Below are 21,913 nucleotides of genomic sequence, written 5' to 3' on the forward strand. Positions count from 1 at the left end.
GTCAGCGCTGACCCACGCCCCACTTCGGCATCAATGACGCGTACATGTTCGACGCGTACATGTTTGGTCCCCGTTGTCAATAAATGGGATGTCCTACACAAACTATATTGTTGTTCATGAGGATAAAAGGACATTCAAGGTTCTGTCAAACACGCCACCACAGCGCTTGATAATTAATTTACCTCCGTTGACGAGCACCTTTCGGGAACAAAAGTGGGGTATTACCGTACCGTGGAATGAAACTCGGCACACGATTACGCAACCCGCGACGCAGCGCACGTTTGACCCTGGCGCTTGATAGGCGCAGCCTTGGTGAGCTGCGGTATACAACGATAGAACGCAGCAGGTCATGTCACAGACTTTAACTAAATTTAAGACGAGATTGTTAAAACTTATTTCATAACCTCAAGCATCAACACAAAGGGAATATAGTGTATTGTTTGACTTGCAGTGTTTATATTTGCTGAACAATGGTGAATAGTAATAGAAATACAGACACGTTGGGCACTTGCATACGATATGGAAATTGGTCTCCCAAATACAATACTTTTGACATGCAGTAGTTACATGCTTGTACTGTATATCATAATCATCATCATCCATAATTATATATCTGCTGCTGGATGATGGTCTCTCCAAGCCAGCACCGACCCTCATGGTTTCGCGATGCAACAATCCTTCTGGCTCCTGGTACGCGTGCTCATTTCATCACTCAGTCTCTGCGGGGGATGATTTCTCAGGCGCGCTCCACTTACTTTACGTAACAGTCAGTACGATGTCGCTACAATGCCTCTCTAATCCGTGTGTTCCCAAATTATTTTATTTAAGTGGCCGCCACTCTTTGCTTCTGCGTGTGGTTTTCACAAACGTTGTAATACGCAAAGACGGGAAGACTTAGAGGCAGAAGGAGTGACAAGGAAACAGAGTGAAATAGGACAAAAGGAGAGAGAGACATAGGGTGATGGAGAGAAGCAGACATATATACAGTGAGACACAAAGAGACAGAGAGAGACAGGGGAAGACAGAAGGGCAGAGGCACATTCACAGACATGGATACAGAGAGATAGACAGATGGAGACAGGGAGGCTGATGTTCATGATATGGAAAGAGACTTTCCAATTTCTGGAAAAAATACGTAAAAATACATACTGCTCGGCTTCCATTTTTGAGTGTTATGTGGTGCATCCTGTTTAAAAGACATTTTCAATGAATCAAGTGCTTCGTTTTCATAATCAGACATGGCTCTCGAATTATAGTCAAGAACGCTAACAATGTTCTATTTAAGAGAATGCAGCGAGGGGATAATGAAAAGTGATTACTTAATTGTTCTTGTGTCGCCACTGCATTAATGACCTTTTAGTTAATTGGAACACATACTTGACAAATGCATTGCTCTTTAAAATTTAAACAAGACTGATATGCAGAAAATGTAACTCTGCAATGCTCAGGTCGGGGCTCAGTGGGTCAGCAGGCAGGGTCAGCAGGTTAATCTGATGCTGTGGCCGCTGGTCACACGCAGCAGCAACGGCGCCGTAAACACTCACAAGTTACTCACTCTAACGCCGCGTGCGCAGCAGTTAATTCCAAGTTATTTCCGCTGTCACTTTCCCCCTGCGACCCTAATGGACGTTGGGTCTGGCTGTAAACGGCCGTGCACTGTGAGCGGCTTGTGGTGGGTGCCCTCAGGTGCTCGGACTAATGGGGGTAGAAACTGCAGCGCATGGACTTTCTGGCGACAATATGGAGGGTGCTTACACGTTTGACCTTTGTACAGGCTTTTAAGTGTGTTTGTGTGTGCTGGGTGTATAACGGAATGTAATTTAAAAATGGTAAGGGCCAACACACAGTCCCGTGCTATCGCGCTGGCCAGAATGCCCAGGACAGAATGAAGTGTTTGCCATTACTCACACTTTGCCTCACCACGACACGTACGTTACGCTAATTGACTTGCTGCAGCATGACTTACTGTCACCGCGAGTCAACAGTTGGTGTGCAACGTGGGGAGACTTGACTGACACTTTAGCTCGGGTTGTTAAACAAGAACCACTAACCGGTTTTAGTATTTGTTACCTGGTGCCAATAAGGTACCGATATCCGATCGCAGTGGAATTTGAGTCACAAACGCGCCGAGTGGCCTGCACGAACGTGCAAACGGCATCGCGGCCTTGGTCACTCCATGGTGCATTTGATCCGTTTCTCAGAAGGGCATCCACTAGGCAGGTTATGTGGTCTACTCTTCCACACATACTAGACATCTTGGAATAGGTGGGTGTACCCACACTTTGCCCCACCATACGCGACCTGCCAGTCGTAGACTAACTGTGGTGTACTTAGCTACATTGCTGGGTGGACAAATATTCAACTGACGCACCAGGAGGTGGAATGGAGTTATAAAAGGTTAATAGGTTGTGTTTGTTGATAAACGTTTATATATTTGCAGCAAACCAGCACTTTACTTGCTTCTTATGCGGGATCTCGGAAATACATTTTAAAAAATCAGTTAATTATAGCAGCTTGACCACTGATGACACCCAATACTTCAGGTCCGTGCTGTAATAAAATTTGGCCACCCACATAAACGACAAGATGTTATTGTGGTCCAGAAACTAACAAATACAAACCGAAACGATTCCTGTATTTACCACGAAGTTTGGTTAGGCCACTCCATGCAACACCAAGCAAGGGCCTCCACCCTGTTTGGTATTGAATCAACGAGTGGACGGGAGACAGGTTCCCCTCCTGTATTTGTCAGCATAGCCTTTAACCCCAAAACATTTCCTTGACGCTTGGCACATTACAGTACTCTGCTCATGGTCCACATCAGGAATGCATTTGTCACTGAATATTTTGTAGGTGGCTGGTAATAATACTGGGGTAGGCACATGCCTAGTAGTAGCCACAGCAATAAGCGAGAGGTATTCTGGATGTTCGAGGTGTGGAAATTAATCCCTGATCCAGATGTGCACGATAGGATTTATGTAACAGGCTTTTTGTGCCACTCCAAATCCGTGGTCTATTGCATGAAACTCACACCTCCATACTTGACCGTGGGCACAATACATTGGGGTTGGAGGTACTCGTTTGGTCTTCACACCCAGTTGCAACCTCCTTGCGTGAAGTACTGAAACCTGGACTCATCAGAGAAGAGTACAAGCTGATAGTATTGAAGGGTCTCGACAGACCGTGTCCTATGACCAAACATTTTAAAACCGTTAATTTATGTCATCAATAAATAATTCCCTGCTTGAGACACACTCCTTGTAGTCAAGTCAGTGGACATGACATTATAGCATTTATAGGCTCAAAGGCATTGCATGGGTGATGTTAACAAGTAACATTTCGAAGGTGCATGTGGACCTGCAGCGGAAGGCCCTCCAGATCGCTTTGTCGCAGCAGTGGCATTCTCCTGTGTGAACTTCGCGATGATTGTTGGCCACATAAGCACGAGAAATGCCACGATGTCTATCTGTGGTTAACTCGGGTCCACACTCGGAAAGTCCCGTGGCATGTTTTGAGATTAACAGTGAGAATATCACGAGCGCTGCCTTTTTTTCGGCGCGGTGATTGCGCCCGCTGGTTATCTGGCCATCCAGACGTGCGCGATGTGAGTGATAACACCTAAATATGAAAATTGCTGTCTGATACATTTATGTGGGTGGCCAAATTATTATGGCAGAGACCCGTATACATACACACGTGGAATATAAATACACAGCAACGTCCATTGTATTGTGAAGTGCACGGTTTGAAGGTCGGGGTTTGTAAAGGATGTTAATGTAATGGCAATGGTAGCTTATGAGTAAATAACCCTGAATTCGACGCATCTTCTTAGACCTCGAGAGCCAGGCAGGGTTTGGGCCTTGACGGTGTTTAGAATGGGCCACGGGTATAGATCTAAAACAGGTGTTGTTGTCTACCCGCCTTCGCAATTCCACATTAACCACCGTGATTATGGTCAAACAACGGCCACATCTTCCTTGCTCTGGCCATCCACATGGCCACCTACATCCCCTTGCTCGAATCCAGGATTTAAGACATCCACTTCTCTTCAGCCTATGCAGCACCGATTACAATGGTCCTCTTGTCTTATTACATAATTCATTTTCCCCATTGCCATGCTCCCTACCTAACTTTCCTCTTCATCTCAAAAATAATATCCCTCCTCTTCCACTCAATCTCATTTAGTGGCAGTATATGTCCGTATGCAGCTTCTTGAGATGCGGTCGCATTTAGATGCTGTATAAATTCAAAGTTCCATGCATTATGAGAGCACACCGTATCTCGGAAACCAATTGACTGATGCGAGCCATTCAACGTCTATCTGGCCTCTGGCGTGCCATCAGGCTGACGCGACATTACCATAACATATTCCACTTTAAGTGCACTTTAACAGAATCCATGTTGGTGGGGCCTAGCAGTGCCACGGAGAGGTTACTGCACGTCGATGTTGCGTATGCGTGTAATTAGTAAAGAGCCAGTTAAAATGTGTCACTCCTTTGCTGCTGGTAGAATGACGGTAGAAATTCAGTGCGGTTGGAATGCTTCTGAAGGCACCCACGCAATGCTCTATAACACGGCCTCCACTTGAATAACCACATATTGTATTTGTATAACGTGCACGTTGTATGTAGCTCATTTATATTGCATTGCAGACAAAATAATAAAAAATATGCATCACCCTTCGTTAAACCACACATTTTTAAGGCTTCTCCGTGCTGTGTCGGCCATAGGGGTTGTTTGACCATACTTCACCACGCTGGTTGGTGCGGGTTGGTGAAGGGGGCACCCAGAAAACCGGTTCAGATGTCACCACTGACGTTTGCCGTCGCCGGAAATCGCCGCTCCACTCCCCATTTTGTTTGATACAAATCCAAATATTTGTTTTGTCATTGTTCAGCAGGTGGTAGATTTACAGTGTCGCAGAACTTGCAGTCATGAGGCTCAGTGGATGGGGCTACGGGTGAATTAATCAGATCACCTTCAGGGTTCAATCAGCAGTCCCAACCAAAACTGCAGGGAGGACGTAGCGAATCTCCTCTGCAGAGAAGTAAGCAAACCTCAAAGTGTTGTGTGGGCAGTAACTGGATTCGTACGAATAAAAATCAACCTCATCACTTACGCCCACCCTTCAGGAACACTCCGCGCCTATAAAGAGACTTGAAGGCACGGTTCCGACTCTTAAAGTACAAAACAATTGGCGGGTCAGCTTTTATCTGTTCACTTCATCAATTGCCCGAGAGTATTTCATTTGATGTGGCCTTCATTGCTCCGCTTGTTAATTGTGTTCTTGAATTCGAATGCCCTCTCCATAACCGCAAGGCCACTGCCATTTGCAGTAGACCTTCAGCCATCGGTGGCATTTTAAAAACGCTGATGAATTTAAATATATCATCTGGAGTAAGTGAACGAATGTCCTCTTCGTCAGCCATTAGGCACTTTAAATGCAATTAGCTTCAGTGTAGTGATTAATTATTATTTTTACACGACTCGTGTGTGGGTTATTTATTTATTTACATAATTCTTAACTCGTTTTTGTTCTCTCTCCTGCACAGTCGTACCCGTGCAGAAATTGTCACTTTGTTCACATCCAAAGTCCCCACCGTCCTCCCCCCCCACCGGTAAAATCAATGCGGGAAATCTATCGCTACAATCATCGCATGCCACCACCCACCGAGCGCTCATCACGCCTCCCTCCCTCCGGTGGAGCACGAGCCCTCGGCACTGTCTCTGCGCTATCGCGGCGGTGCCAATCGCACGAGCAGTGGAGCCAATGGGTTAGTCGGTAAAACTAAAAAAAAAATTAGATGTGGGAATTCAAACCTGTCCGGATGAAACTTCGTGATGAAATTCGTGCCTTCCAACGATAGCCCCACGTGCTCACGGACGGCCGCACAGCGGATGTGTGGCGTGTCGGGGTGTGTGGCGTGTCGGGGTGTGTGGCGTGTCGGGGTGTGTGTGTATGTATGTATGTTGAACTTCTTTCGCACTGTACATAGCCAGCCATGCTAATCGGGGCAGCGCTGAGCTGGCTAAGATCTGGGAGTAAATCCAGGTTCCAGCCACCTGCGACGAAACCGGGGTTCCAAGTGCAGTGAGTTGATGGTCACGGACCAGTCACCAGTGACTAATGCACAGAACAAAACATCGTGCAAACTTTGGCTCTGCAATTTCATGGACCAAATACTAGCTCTTGAGAATTTAAAATATCTATTTGACTGCCATGCATTGAACATTCCTCTCGGTGGCCGAGTGCCTGGAAAAGTGCTTCCCCCGGCGGTAGCTCTGTGATATCTGCTTCCGTCGGCCGTTCTATGCCACTGGGGATTCCATAGCTCTGCGAGAGATCGTGACTTGACGCAGACCAGGATAAAATTGAGGGAAGAGGTTTGTAAAATGTTAAATATAACTAAATTAAATCAACAAATAATCTGTGCCCTGAGGAGGGCTGTGTTGATCTGTGCTTGCGGGTCTGGGTGCAGAACGGCCGCACCACCCTGCAGCTCGGAGACTCGCTGCCCCAGCAGAAGACGAGGCTGATAGTGGTGCACGCGGACGGCACCCTGGTGGAGACCACGAGCCTCAAGCCGCCCACCTCCGCCCTCGTCTCGGGTGGGTTCCCCGCCTCCAGCTCGCCACGGTGGCTAGGAGATGTTAACTACCTCGTCTGGTATGCAGGAGGTCGTCGGTTCGATTCCGACCCTGACACCTGTTTATTTGGGGTTTGCACGTCTCTCTCTCTCCCTGTGGTGGCGTGGATTTTTGTCCGGGTCCTCCACATTTATAAACATGCGTTTAGAGTATTCGGCTGCTATACATTTACACGTGATAAACCACTTTGTTGGGCTATCATTTGTGATAGCCAAGTCGCTTCTGAAAAAGAGCTACATAGGTCAGTGGACCTTACCTGGTAAAATAAACGATAGTTTACTTTAGTTTAACACCGCCGCGTCATCACACATCCTCCGCTGCCCACACAGTCTGAGCTCCTTTCCAAGCCACCCATTTTGTCGTCTTTCTACCCTTATTCGAGTCTAGGCTCGAGAAGGACCTGCACCATTCGTTTGTGTGTTATAATAATAACTATTTACCCCAAGAGAGCCACATTGAGTCTGAAGACTCTTTTTAAAGAAGGTCTTGCATTGTGATGTTTGGCCAACACAAGTTACACCATGATTGTGTGTTTTCACTATGGGAGGAAGCCGGGGAACCTGGAGGAACCCACGCAGACTAAAGAGAGAACGTATAAACTCCACACAGATCGACGCCCGGGTCGGGAGTTTAATTTATGCCGTTGTTGCTGTGACACACAAGTGTTATCACTGCACCATTGATGGAAAACAAATCATCTTAGTCGCTTAAATCCAGACCACAGACCGCAGAACGTAAACAGTCCCCGTCGGTCTGCGTCTCGCCAGGCTCCCAGCCCACCTCGGCCCCGCTGTCCCCCGAGCCCGAGAAGGATGGCACCAAGTACAGCTGGGACACGTCGGCCTACGAGAACGAGCTGCCCGTGCGCTGCCGTAACACCAGCGGCGTGCTTTACAAGAACCGCCTAGGCTCCGGTAACTATCGCCGTCATCACTTGCGATGCACGCCCGCGCCACAGCCCTTTCTGTCAATCCGCTGTTGCATGAGGATGACCTCCTTGTGCCGCGTGGGTCAAGGAGGTTATATTCTTAGGTTTTTTCGGTAAAGTCACGTGACTTTACCGAAAAAACCTAAGAATATGAATCCTTGCAGTCAGGAAAGCTTCAAATCTAGAATCAAGGAGGTTATTTTGACCGCACTTCGGCGTTGAACAAATGTTTGCGAGACTACCTTCGCAGCTGAGCGCATGGGTATATAACAAAAACGCGACGCATCCGTCAATAACGCCGCCCTATGTAAGAGGCGATATTCCGGTTAGTGGCCCTTGTTCGGAGCAGATGGATAGAGGGGCCAGAGAAATTGAGTGAATAATTATACACCATGGGGCTCTCATATAAATTAAGTTTCAAGAGTGTGAAGTCTTAAATCGCCACAAAGGATAATACAATTTGGTAAAGGTGTGGGGCGTAGATGCAGGAGCAAAGAAGTACAGTCTGACGCGACATTGTTACAACATCGCCACTGATCATCATCACCGTTAAAGCAGTCACCGTCCTCCTCCTGCTCTTGGTATCGATCTCACACCCTGTCCTGGCAGGCGGGCGAGGGAAATGCATCAAGCACGGCACCATGTGGTACACTCCCAGCGAGTTTGAGGCCATGTCTGGTCGCGCCAGCAGCAAGGACTGGAAGCGCAGCATCCGCTACGCCGGGCGTCCCCTACAATGCCTCATCCAGGTGGGTACGACTCGCTAGGCAAGGAGCCAGGCTGAGGCCTTCAGTTCCGTTCAGTTTTATTTGGACACAGGTAAGTAGCGTTCAGTAAAGAGGCTGCTTTGCAAAGGATATGTGTATAATACCTGAGGGGAGATTGTACCTCGTTAATAGCAAATAATAATACAGAACAATAATCATGAATAAACCGTGTTCAACATAAGGTTGGTGCTTCAACATTTGAAGGTATACAATCACGGGCAACGCTTTACAGAACATGTGGAACAATAAATAAATAAAATGCTGAGTTTGGCAGAGCATGGTAGACACACGTGCAAGTAAATGGGTATTTAAAATCAAGTATAAAATGCGAATAGGCCGGCGAGGGGAGCAATTTTGTCTGGAAACACGAAACGAGCTCGTTTCAATGAAAGGGAGCAGCAACAAAAAATGTTCTTTAACCCAAGAGTGATTTCACTCTTGGCACGTAGAGAAGCACGGGAGAGCAGCTTCTAAGGCAGCGCGAGGGTGGCTGGGGGTGAGACGCTCACGTTGGTAACTCACCGATTTTCTCTTGAGCACTGAGGATGACCGATGCCCAGCTGTCTCCGGATGTCGAGGGGAGATAAGTTGGTATTTACATACGAGTCGCAGTGGTGCGTTATTTCGGGGGCATCCAGTGGACAACGGAGAGCTGAGTGATACAAGGGGACCGGGCATTGAGGACCGTGTCCAAGGCTGATCTGTAGGTGACATCATGGTCGCACAAAATGGGGAGTGCGGTGGCCTTGACTGTGTCTCACGTTAGGGGAGGCGGGATGCAATGTTTGCTTCTTTGAGGAAGCCAATCTTATTTTTTTACACATTTTTGCGACTTATTCAATATGTGCTTGAAAATACATTTTAAAGTAAAAAATGACAACTATTTAAATTTGCTGCGAGTCTAGGGACATGATTTGCAATGGGGTGGAGATGGGTTTATATTTACTGGAAAACACCATCAATGTTGTTTTCTTACCGTGGAGTAGGAGCTTAGGGGCAGCTGGGTGATGTTGAACGCCATCGAAATCCTGCTGCAATTTGGAGTTGAGATCATCCAGAGATTTACTGGAGACAATGAGGGCCATTTCCTCCAGAAATAGGTTTATGTCCGAATGGGATAATGATTTGCCCAGGTTGTTTATATGAAGTGAGAACAAGATTAGACCTAGGACTGAGCCCCTGTGGATGTAGGAATATGCCATCTGCTGTGAAGTAGAGACACTCCAGGAATTGTCATCTTGTACTGTGAACGCTGAAATAGACAAGTGAACGAAACGTGAAAAGGGGTCTTGCTAGGGTTGCCACCTCTTAGGATCGTCTCATTTTGGAGGTAGCTGTCCTGAGAAATCTGGAAGTCTGCACTTGATGTGAAAAGGCACAGGTTGTGTCAGAATTTTGAAACCACACCTCTCAAGTTATTCCATTTACATGTAGTTATCGCCACTTATCTAGAATTGTGAGGTATTCTTCTTCCCATGATATGACCTGGTGTTTGGACTGGTGTCTGATTGTCTGTTTGGTTAGGGCTAGGGGTAAAGATAGTGTTTGGTTGGCTGATGTTGTTATGGTTAGCGTCATTGGGAAGGCTGACACTGGACAGCTGGAACATAGTTGTTTCCTGGCCTATAATTCCCGAAAATACCGCGGCACACCGGCAGCGAATCACTGTGTTTGAGGCTTTGAATTCGCGATTGAGACCAATTTTGCACCACCATGTACCATAACAAATGGGATAAATAATTTCAACACACTGCACGTATTAGCGATGAGGCAGGCACACCTGTGTCTGAGCACATGCGCTGGTATCTGGAGTCGCGTCACCGGTACAAATTATGACCAAGAGAGTGGGTGCAGTTAATCTTGTCCGGGGAAGGAAATTGCAACTGTTGCTTGCTCAGATATGGCTCGATGCACCGCTATCAGAAATTTAATAATAAAAGAAAACTCGCCTGCCTGAAAATAGGCTTGCGTTCGTCACCACTGCAGTCATTTTGCGGTGCGCCTGTTGCTGAACCGAGTTGGATCGAGTGGCGGGGAGATTGTGGCACTGCGCGGGTGCTTCACAAGGGCATGCACAGGGCAAGACCTGACACAGCTGGGCATCGAGGAAACGTCATGCTCCGGTGTCAACTGTGCTGCACAATAACTGTCTCTTAGACATTCAGTTGGCCTGCTACCTATCCACATAAAAATGGTGTTCCACAGCCCTTTGTCAACACACTGCTGGACGATGGTGTCCACACGCCGTGTCGATGGTGGGGACTGTTTGACCGAATTTCACTTTACTAGTTACTGCTGCCTGGTGAAGTGGGGCAGATCAACACTGGTTCTGATATCACTTGCCACTAATGCTAGCCGTGGGTTCATGGCTTACTGCACTAACCACTATGCCACCACTCCACCCACAAATCCAAATACCTGCCTACACGCTTGCTTGTGATCCAGAATACATACCAGCTCACATGGCTAATAATGATGATGATACCAGCCTCTATACCGCTTCCGCTTAAAATGTTAGCTTATGGCCTTTGCTGCATGGGTGCAAGAATTCTCCACACATCGTGGCCTCATAGCTCCGAAAAGTATTTGTGAGTATCCACTAGCAACCGTTTACATGAATTTGCCATTGGATTGCGAGATATTGAAACAGGATCAGCTGGCATTGGGCCGCTGCCCTCGATGCGCGTACGGCCGCTGATTTCTTGCACATAGCTGCAATGTCTGTTCCTTCGTCGCGCGTGGCTGGAACACGACGGGCGGTCGTGATGTGTGCGATGTCGTTATTTCGTGGGGTAGCGCTTGATGTGGTTTGCCTTGACATGCTTTGTCAGGGCTTTCAAGGCCAGTAAAACCATTATTCTTGGAGCAATTTAAAAATATTGCCAAAAAGACAGCGGCATATCGCGGAGTACGGCGTTTAGTGCTGGCTGTGCGATCACTGCCCATTAGCAAGCTTTGCAACTGCTCTGTGTGTGTTGGACCGGATTGGCCCTGACTCACAAATTGGACTAACCATGCTTAATTGTGAAGCTACCGATGGGCGTAGCCAATTATGAATGGCAATTACACGGAGCGATGATGGGGCCACCTGTGTTGATTTCAGCACTCTCACTCTGTTGCGATGATTGTGGGGTTATTGGCAGAGGAAGTGGCTTCACGTGTGCTCCTGCACACTGCTGCATGCATGCTAAGGTTTGTGTTACTTGAGGGATGTGGGCCATTTGAAGAATCGGTTGTTATTTTTCTTCTTGTTTTTACTGCCACGTGCATCGTTTTTCATTTGTACAGTCTCGTTTGTATTGTCTTGTTCGCCCCATGAGCATAAATGTGTAACGGGTTCCGGAGACACTTGTAGATGTAACTTCTTTATTACAATACAACACTCCAACAGTCCTGATACTCTGTTACAGCCTAGGTACACAGCCTAGCTACACAGCCTATATACTCTAGATACTCTACTCTGGCTACGCTCGCCCTCACAAGGTCGTAGAGTCGGGAGTTCCAGAGTCCCACCACTGGCTCTCACAGCAACCCAGGGTCTTCAGATGGCTGGTCGTGGGTCTTGGGTCTTGAGTTACAACTGGGCCCCGATCGTCCAGGGAGCTCCGCTTATATGCCCAGTCCCCAACGAGGGGTGGGGCCGTGTGCGCCCCCAGATATCCCACAGAGCACACACAGCCCTCCCCCCTTTGGTGGCGCCAAGGGGATTAAGCGCCTGGGAACTCAACGCCTGACGCCAAGGGGCTTAAGCGTCTGACCCGCCTGAGAACCCACGCCTGACGCCAAGGGGATTAAGCGTCTGGACTCGCCTGGGATCCCAGAGCCCCCAGCAGCCCCTCCCTTCTTATGTCACTACAAATGTAACATCCACACGTCATTTACACATGGTTTACATCCATTGCAAATGATCAACTCTTAGAATCTAGGTTCGATGCATGTGTAGTGACTGACTCAGAGACACTAAAAGTGGGAGGCACTCTGTTTATTAACGGCCTTAACAGTTCACACTTGGTAACTACAGTTCCCAGTCAGGACAGCTGGTAGACTGCCTGACTGGCGACGCCGAGATGGTGAAGACTCCAGCAACAACGCGACGGGGACCCCCCCACTCCACACGGCAGCCCCGAGGTCCCCTCCCGGGGACCCTCTTACACTGTCAGCGTGGCCTGGCTTCGTCCCGGCCACGGAAGGGGCACATCAAGTGGGTTCTCGGTGTGCCCCTTCCGTGACCTTTCCCCTACATCCCTCTCTGGTCTATCACGTGACCTGCTGTCAGTCAGGGCTGCTGTAGCTGCAGATCCTCTTCCCTGCCACCAACCAGTGCTATGCTGCTAAGTGACCGATTCTATGTCACTACACATGTATCATGAGAGTTATAATTCCTATTCATTGAAGGATTTGCGAATTTCCACGTGCCGAGTGAAGTGTCAGTTTCGTTGGTGACCTCTTACCGTCATCAAAAAGTTCAAGAGGTTCCGTGCTCACATCACTGCTGAGGCAATGGTGCTCATCTCCTGTTAACAGCCCTCAGCCTGTGATGGAAATTACACATTCCTATGCCGGGCATGGGGAGGGGGGGGGGGTATTCTCTCCAAAGGATATCGACCCTGCAAGGATGTGAACTCGCAACCTTCCCATTGCGAGCCTCTCGCTCTACTGCTGAACCACCCTTCCTGGGAAGTTGCTGTTGAAGAGGAGTCCGTTCTGTTGGTCCTCACTCCGCTTCCCAGTGGGTCCTTTACAACCTTGATGGCGTCTTATCCGAGCCGCCCATCGAGTGAATTTTCTCCTGATTGCCCGATCATCCAGGCAGCCTCCCGCATAGTTAATCGGTAGATCGCTCTGTCTCTTATTTCCCTCTTGGCCAACAATACATCAGGCTGCCTGCGATAACCACACCCTTGAGATGCAGATTAACCTAATTTGTGTGTAAAGAGCCATCCCGCTCGCGTGTAATACATTATGCTGCTGGGGAAACACGGCCGTGCACGTTGTGGTCGCTCATTTTAACACCGCGGTTGTGATGAATGCGGCTGTCTTTTCAGGATTTTTTTTGCTTTTATTTTCTCTTATCGAAGAACAGGCTTCTGCATTTCTTCCTTTAAACCAGTGTGTCAACTGTGCGAGTATTTATGCAGTGCGCTGTAGGCAGCCAATGATTCATGGGCTCGTCGATTAACACCGATTCTAACGCTCACTGATACACGTGTGGAATACTGTATTGTGCGTGCGAGAATCAAATATTTTATGATTTATAGAGATGTTATACAAATAATGCTGCATTTTGGCTTCTTGAGCGTACATTATTGTGCGAGATTATAACATTAACAATACAAAAAATACCTTAAAACAAGATAGAAATCAATCATGTCGTTGATTTGCAACCCGGACACTTGACAATGAATGGAACCCGTGGGGACTGGGACGGTGTAAAGAGAGTTCCATGCCGCAGGTTAAACTTTATTGTTTGCGATAGAGCGTCGGCAGTGGCGCACAAACACAAATAACAAGAACTCAACGCGTTCGTCTACAGCTCTGTGGCCGTGAAAGGCAAATGAGTAGAGTAGGACAAACTTGATTTGAAGCTTTCGTGACTGCAGGAATTACTCTTTGGTTCTTTCGGTAAAGTCACGTAGAAAGAAAATAAATGAAATAATGGAAGACGACGTTTCGATTGTAACACAAGCAATCGTCATCAGGTATAAATCAAACCTAGTAAACTTAGAAATACAATGCAATACAACACAGAGAGTTGGCTAACACAACAGTCAACACCCTACCTGGTTGATTACGTTCTTCCAAAGATTGCTAAATTTGAGAGAGAGACAAAACACAGACACGAAGACACACAGACAGACACACAAGCAGAGAGAGACACACACATAGACACACAGAGACACAACACCTCTATGTCGAGGCCTTAAATAGAGAGAGATTGGGCCAGAGAGAGAGGTGGGGGTAGGACAGGCGACGTTTTGGGCAACGTCCCTTCGTTGAGCAGGGCCTTTGCCCGAAGCGTCCCCCGTTGCATGTTTCCCCTTTGAGGGTCGTAGTGTCATCGACGATTGCGTTGCGCGTATGTTTTCCATTGCGTGCTGTGGGTAGTCGGATACTGTTCGTACCTCACGAATCCTCGGCTCGTTGCTGTTTTCCTGCCGGCACGGTTGAGGTTGAGGCGGCCTCCCACCCGCGGCTGTCCAGCCAGTTCCTGCGGCAATTGCAGGAGTCGTGTCCGCCAATCAAATCCGGCGCCTAGCTCACGGCGCGCCGGCGCCAGGGTCAAGCCGGAATTCCTCCGCCGCTGTAAAATCTTGCCGGACGGACCCCCCCTGCCGCTGCGGCCGTCGGTACCGCACGGGCAGCAAGCGTTGCCCCCCGCGCACGCCGCTCGTCGTTGTTGCTTCACGGGAGCGGCGGCGAGCGGGGTGACCGGGCACACACGAAGCTGCCCGCTTGGCCAGCGTACCAAGGAAGCAAAACAGTGAAAAGGCCAAACAGATTTTCATCCCTTTTATGAAATTATGGTTTAAGAAAGTGTTGGCGCTTGGGATTTTCCATTTGGGCCCGGTAATCCGATTGGTGCCAACATGCTTCGTTACCCCCAAAGCTGTTTTTGGAAATGTTGCTCTGATGAGATTGCCGGAATTTAGCTTTCGTGTTTAATTCCACACTACCACGAAAGCAGAGAGTGCTAAGCTCCACCACAGTAGCGTGCTGTCACGTGCAATCGGGTGCAATCGGGTGTGATGAGCAGGGTGGGCAAGGAGCCCACTCCAACCCCCATACCCCTGCCCCCAGACACTGCGGTCCAATCGGTGGCCAGGGCCATATTTACCAACACAAGGGATACTGTGTTGGTATTAGCGACGGCGTAGGGGCACGTGTGAGTCTGTGGCACGCTATCACGGTGGATTTGTTTGCCTTGTTCTCAACTTCGTGCCGTTTCTGATGCATTGAAGCAAGTCGGAGCTTTTCGGTGCCGTCCGTTAGTAGATGACTTTCGAGGTATGGCCGGTGAACTCCCATGACGTGCCTGCCCAATTGTGAAAATATATCAAAACCACATCTGTAGCAAGATGTGAAAGTGGGTTTTTAATGAACTAAAATATATTTGAAACTAGACGTTGGAAAAGAAATAATGTTCTTTTTAAACCGAGTTCTCAAACCAAAACTGTGAACCAGAATATTTGAAGTCTCTGTATTGTTACCACCTGGACGTATCGCGACACAGCGGAGACGTTTGGATTTTCTCGAGGAGAATGAGCGAGCTCCTGCCTAGCACAGGCTGACCAGGAGCTTCGATAGAAAGCCGTTTAAGCGCTGCGCTGCCCTCGGAAGGAAGGGGGGCCCCTTGGGATCTCGCCGCACGTCTCCGTAATTGACCCATCAGGAGAACGTGCCCGGTGCAGCCGTTTGCTCGTTTTTGACCAGCGCGTGTCCTTATAGATTTTGTGCTCAACCCGTTTTTGAAAAGATTAGCTTTTGAATATAGTGCACCTCCATTTTTATTTTCACCCGAAATGCATTCTTCACACTGTTGAAATGTTATTCTGTTTTTAAAAAAAGATTCTCCACCACAGTTTTGTCCCAATTGTGGAATGGATGCCATTCTCAAAGGCAACATCTATTAGAAACTCTGGCAGAGCAGTGCGGCCTTCGAGTTATAGAACAGCCCACAGAAGCAAATATCACAGAGCCACCGCTGAGATCCACATAGCAGGGGCAGCACTTTCCCACTCACCCTGCCGCTGAGAGCTGCTTGGATTCAAACCCAGGAGCTCAGCGGCACCGGCTCAGAGCTCTTGATTTCTGAGCCACACAGCCACCTCGTTGTGACGTTTTCAATTAATATGGCCGATTAAAATCGGTTCTAGCTAAATGATTGCATTTTGCAGTCACCCATAAACACATCCCAGTTGATGACATCATTTCCCAGGTTGACGTAGCCCTCAAAGGATTGGGACAGATTACTGCAGACGTGGCAAGATCGGAAATCGCTACAATCCTAAAAAACTCTAAGGCACCTATTAGCAACATCATTAAGTTTTGATTTAAAGCTTTCGTGACTGCAGGGATTCATACCGAAAGAACCAAGAAGATGAACATCATTAAGGATGAGCACTTTGAGCTTTCTCAATTAAAAAAGAGAGATGACATCGTCATCCTCTCAGCTAACAAGGGCAATGCTACAGTCATCATGGACAAAACCACGTACAATAACAAAATTCAGGACCTACTTAATGATGGTAGCTATACTAAAATTAAAAGAGATCCCACCAACAGCCTCGTTATGAAAACCAACAATATCATCACCGATTCGACATCTTTAATCGAACCAACCAAGCGGTTTTCATTAAAACCCTCTGCTGCTCGATCACCCAGATTGTATGGCTTACCAAAAATCCATAAAGAAGGTACACCACTCCGTCCTATCGTCTCCACCATTGAGTCACCCACCTACAAACTGGCCCGATTTCTGTCTGAGACCACCTCAGCTGTACTTAACTCAGCTCACTTGGTATCGTTAATTAAGGACATCTCACTATCTCCAGGTAATTTGCTCGTTAGTTTCGATGTAGTTTCTTTGTTTAGCAAAGTTCCTGTGCCTGACACCATTGCAATCATTGAAGATTTGGTCCAACAAAGACTGAATGCTGATGTACCGGCCCTGGTTAGACACTGCCTCACCAACACTTACTTCACCTGGAATGGAACTTTCTACAAACAAGTTTAAGGTACCCAATGGGTTCTCCCTAATCTCCGGTTGTAGTCAATGTTTTAATGGAAAATTTTGAGACAGATGCCATCCAGGCATCCACTCTACGTCCGTCCCTTTGGAAGAGGCACACCCAGCCATTTACCGAAAGACCCAAAGAATATGGCCATTTACTTGACATTTTCAGAGACGTCACAATACATCTGTGACGGTGTGCGGAGATGGAATGTTTTGTTTTTCGCCTTCCATAGCGCCAGATTTACAGTTGACGGGGACCCATCAAATATTTCGAGCTTACTGAAGCGTGCATCAAGTCCGGCGAATACAAAATCGTATAGAAAATGGACTGTTCATTCAAATCAAACAGTCTTGGAAAGGAGAGACACGGCCATTCTACAAAATGCAGGCTGGCTGCTTTTCGTTCCATGTAAAGCAGACAAAATGACAACAATTTTGTACGTGCATCATGCGACGAGGCTCGAGCATGCGCGCGTCTGCTGGCAGATATCCGCGCACGGGTGGCAGCTTAGCGTGGCGCACGCATGTGCGTACAGCACAGTGGGACGTTAAATCTCCAAAGCGAGCTCTCGCGGAACCCGGCGTCATAATTAATTTCGAGAAGCATTCAGAAAAACGATCCAAGCTTGGCAATGGAGCGTTGTTCACGACCGCAGCGCACGAGCGGAGCTGAGTGAGGGAAATCTCTCGACGCAGTCGGTGAGCGATCACAGTCAGCACCACGTGTTTGTTAGGATCGCTCGCTGCGAATGTTGTGAACGTGGCAGTGGCTGAGAGGTGACGCGGGTCAAAGCCTCCCGCGCGGAGACGGTATTCCGGAAACACGGCGACAGAAGAGATCTTGGTTTTCTGCTTGACAACATGGCTCTCGGCAGGAGAAAAAAAGCTTTTCCAAGCGGTGTGCGCGTGTACGTTCGTGTGTGGGGAGCGGAAGTGTAGTGGTTAGCATGCTGCGCTATGAACCTGCCGACCCGGGTTCGATTCCTGCTCTATTCCGGTCCTGGGCCTCCCCTAGATCGACTCAGCCTCAAATGAGTACCGGGTGTGGTGTGTAAACATCGTCAATAGGGTGACAAAAGTGGCCGGGCATGGTGTTGGCTACCCACCCCCTCGTGTGCTCGCTCACAGCACCTGCCCGAGAAGTCTGTTAAGGCTATACGGAGGATCTTTGTCTTTGTGGTGCACTGTCCAGTCCGTGGCATTGCCACTTGTGTTGGCCGTTCAGCCCTTTTCAACCGGGCGGCGGTGGTGGTGAGTATGCACGTGGCTGCCTGTCGTCCTGTGGGCGTGGAGGAGGTGTTATACACTGGCTAGCCAGCAGAACATAGTACAACAAAGTGTGGACTAATATCATCTGTCTCCACTGTAGAGTGTTGCCCCCTCACATTCGTGGGTGTTCTCAGGGTGCTCCGGTTTCCTCCCGGCTCTGTAATTAAACACTCACAAAAACGTTAAGACGTTTTCAGCCAACTGCAGAACAAGTTTGCAGAACAATTTTTGGCGCCGGCTCACCGCCTGGCAGCCTTCCAGCTTCTCTGTGCTTCCTCAGCGATTGTGAGATTGCAATTTGGATGAGGTACAGAAATATATAAAACTAATCACGTGATTATTTTTTTTGACAGTTGCCCCGAGGTCCAGAGACAATCCGCGCCTTCGTGGAAGCAATTCCGGTGTTTGATGATGGCGGCAATGTTTTGAGCTTGGGATGCCCTGAGAGTGCTTTATTCTTTCATTTCGTATTCTGTGCATGCGGTATTCGTGTCTGCTCTCGTGTCCCGCGACACTGCACCTCCCGGGCTGTTTCCGCGATGATTTTATCACCAGTCACAACGAGTGAACGTGGTTCACACCCGTCGGAAAAGTTAATTTTGGAGTGCTCATAGCTTTACACAAAATATAATAACTCGACAACAGGTTTCAGCCTTTTCGTCAATGCAATGCGGTGTTGGGGGTCGTTTTACCATGCTTCACCCACGCTTGTCACTGTGGGCTCTTGAAGATGGGATGGCCCATCACCGGTTCAGACACCGCTCGCTGCTGATTTTAGCCACCGGGAAAATTCGAACTCGCTTTGCCAGGCTCACAGCGCAGTGCACCAACCACCGCGCCACCGCTCTCCCATTTTTAACTAAAACTGCACTTTAAAATAACACTTTAAAGTGCAAATTATTTCAGCGCAGTACAGCGCATGCCTTCCATCAAAGCAGAGTCGCTTTTGTTCAGCCTGTGAGTGACCAAGCAACGATCGGCTAACCGCCCCTCTTTGATGTGGCCCTGTCATTGTTGTGCAGGATGGGCTGCTCACCCCTCACGCTGCCTCCTGCACTTGTGCCTCCTGCTGCGATGACATGTCCCTGGTGAGTGTGTGTGTGTGCGCGCGTGCATGTATGTGTGTGTGCGCGCGCGCGTGCGTCTGTGCATGTGTGTGTATTTGTATGTATGTATGTGTTTGCATCCCTGCGTGTATGCATGAATGTGTGTGTATGCATGCATGTGCGTGCGTGCGCGCGCGCGTGCGTGCGTGTGGTGCAAGTGCATTCCCCACTTTGTCTCACTTTGTCCCGTTTATCGGGCCATGGCGTGTGCGTGTCTGTCGACACTTATTCACACACTCAGCCAAGCCACCACACTGCATCCATTTTGCTTCTTGCTGGCTGCTACTGGTTTTATTCACCGTACAATTTTTATTGCCCCCCTCGCCCACGGCCCCTCGCCCCCGGTTTTACCATTGGTGTCGCGTCATAAAACACAAGCCATTTGGATTTCTCGCACAGCACTTCAACCCTCGAGAACAGCCCACAGAAGTGGATATCCCAGTGCTACCTCTGAGATCCAGAGAGTAGGGGCAATACCTTCTCACTTGCCCTGCCGCTGAGAGGAATGTTCGTTATATGACAGTCAAACCAGTAATTATTGAAGAGCTAGAATCTATCTTGATTAAGTGCAGAAGCAAATTTAATGTGATGAGATTTTTTTCGTGCAGTCATTGATGACGGTGCTGGAACTATCAATTCCATTACACTTGATATCCCGGTTTAAGCACAAGCAACGACCTGATTTGTAACACAGGATCTCAGCGGTGCCGGCCATGCTCTTTGTCCTTTAAGGCACTTGTTAAAAACGAACACGAGCCTGGCGCACCGGCTTATGGAAAAGAAAAGCACTTAAAGAGTTTCATTGTAATCCCAAAAACCCCTACGGCGCGGCATTGAGGGCTTATGCCGTGGCCCTCTCTCGCCCGGCGCCTCCTGATCCACGCTGCCTTCCTGCTGGTGGTCAGCGAGGCCGATGCCACTGCTGTCCACACCGCCACCGCCGCCGCGCGATTGGCTGTTTATTTCCACAAGGCCGGGCCGAGTGGGGGATGCCGGGGGATCCCGGTGAAACGGAGCGCATTGTCGTCGCACGGACATGATCGGATACAGTGAGGAAAAAAAGTATTTGATCCCCTGCTGATTTTGTACGTTTGCCCACTGACAAAGAAATGATCAGTCTATAATTTTAATGGTAGGTTTATTTGAATAGTGAGAGACAGAATAACAACAAAAAAATCCAGAAAAACGCATGTCAAAATGTTATAAGTTGATTTGCATTTTAATGAGGGAAATAAGTATTTGACCCCCTCTCAATCAGAAAGATTTCTGGCTCCCAGGTGTATTTTATACAGGTAACGAGCTGAGATTAGGAGCACACTCTTAAAGGGAGTGCTCCTAATCTCAGCTTGTTACCTGTATAAAAGACACCTGTTCACAGAAGCAATTAATCAATCAGATTCCAAACTCTCCACCATGGCCAAGCCCAAAGAGCTCTCCAAGGATGTCAGGGACAAGATTGTAGACCTACACAAGGCTGGAATGGGCTACAAGACCATCGCCAAGCAGCTTGGTGAGAAGGTGACAATATTTCGATTTAAAGCTTTCGTGACTGCAGGGATTCATCTTCTTGGTTCTTTCGGTAAAGTCACGTAGAAGGGAAATAATAAAATAATAAAAATAAAACATAATAAAATAAAATAATTCTCACGATGTTTCGGCTACAACGCAAGCAGCCGTCTTCAGGTGAAGAATGAGACACTACCAAACTAGGAGCTTATATATAAGCTGCGTTGGAGGTGGAAGAGCGCCTTAACAAAAAGAATGTGCATATGAAGAGGAATTTAGCATATTCATGGAAAATGCGTAGGCGTTGGGCGGGGGGGTTTCAAAGTCATATTATGCCCATGCATTATGCAGGATCAGCAGCACCAAGGGGGGGTGCAGGGATTAGCAGTAACAAAGGAAAGGAATGTTAATGATATGTAGCTGCAGTTACTCAACAACCACGTAGAAAACTAAAGTATAAACTACATAAAAAACTAAAGTATAAACTGCATAGCACCATCAGTATACTTACTATACTCTACAATAAGCTGAGTTACTAACAGCAAGTAATACATTACAATTCTACGTCGTAAAAATTCTATAATATGCTTCCATCTAAACTTTATTCTCTTACATCACAAGAGCATATACCGTACTATATACTGCCATAGATAAACCCAACATTAAATTATATACTGTATTGCTGTAAACCAACCTATACCTTATACATTTTAATATAATACTATGTATTATTCTACACACCCTAATGTGTATCGAAATGGTTTGCAGAGAAAGCCATCTGGCTATCATGAGAGATTCGTTCATGAGGCGATCCACATATATAAACACAGAGACAATTTTAACCGAGAAGATGGATTCTGGCTTAGCAATCATTGGAAGGACGTAATAAACCATTTCGATACACATTAGGGTGTGTAGAATAATACATAGTATTATATTAAAATGTATAAGGTAT

The 21,913-nt window shown here is 47.8% G+C and overlaps 1 protein-coding gene across 7 annotated transcripts in view; it reads left to right on the forward strand.

Moving 5' to 3' along the window:
• The window catches only part of LOC133350154 (deformed epidermal autoregulatory factor 1 homolog), a 60,175-nt gene that overhangs the window by 5,270 nt on the left and 32,992 nt on the right, over positions 1–21,913 (forward strand). For all 7 annotated transcript variants that reach the window (XM_061564179.1, XM_061564180.1, XM_061564177.1 and 4 more), the window contains exons 3-6: positions 6,480–6,609; positions 7,416–7,562; positions 8,186–8,325; positions 19,369–19,434. In XM_061564179.1, the coding sequence (XP_061420163.1) occupies positions 6,480–6,609; positions 7,416–7,562; positions 8,186–8,325; positions 19,369–19,434 (483 nt within the window). The remainder of the gene's footprint in view (positions 1–6,479; positions 6,610–7,415; positions 7,563–8,185; positions 8,326–19,368; positions 19,435–21,913) is intronic.

This window comes from Lethenteron reissneri, chromosome 33 (assembly GCF_015708825.2).
Source record: "Lethenteron reissneri isolate LAM-NWPU_2019-01 chromosome 33, ASM1570882v1, whole genome shotgun sequence".
NCBI classification, from domain to species: domain Eukaryota; kingdom Metazoa; phylum Chordata; class Hyperoartia; order Petromyzontiformes; family Petromyzontidae; genus Lethenteron; species Lethenteron reissneri.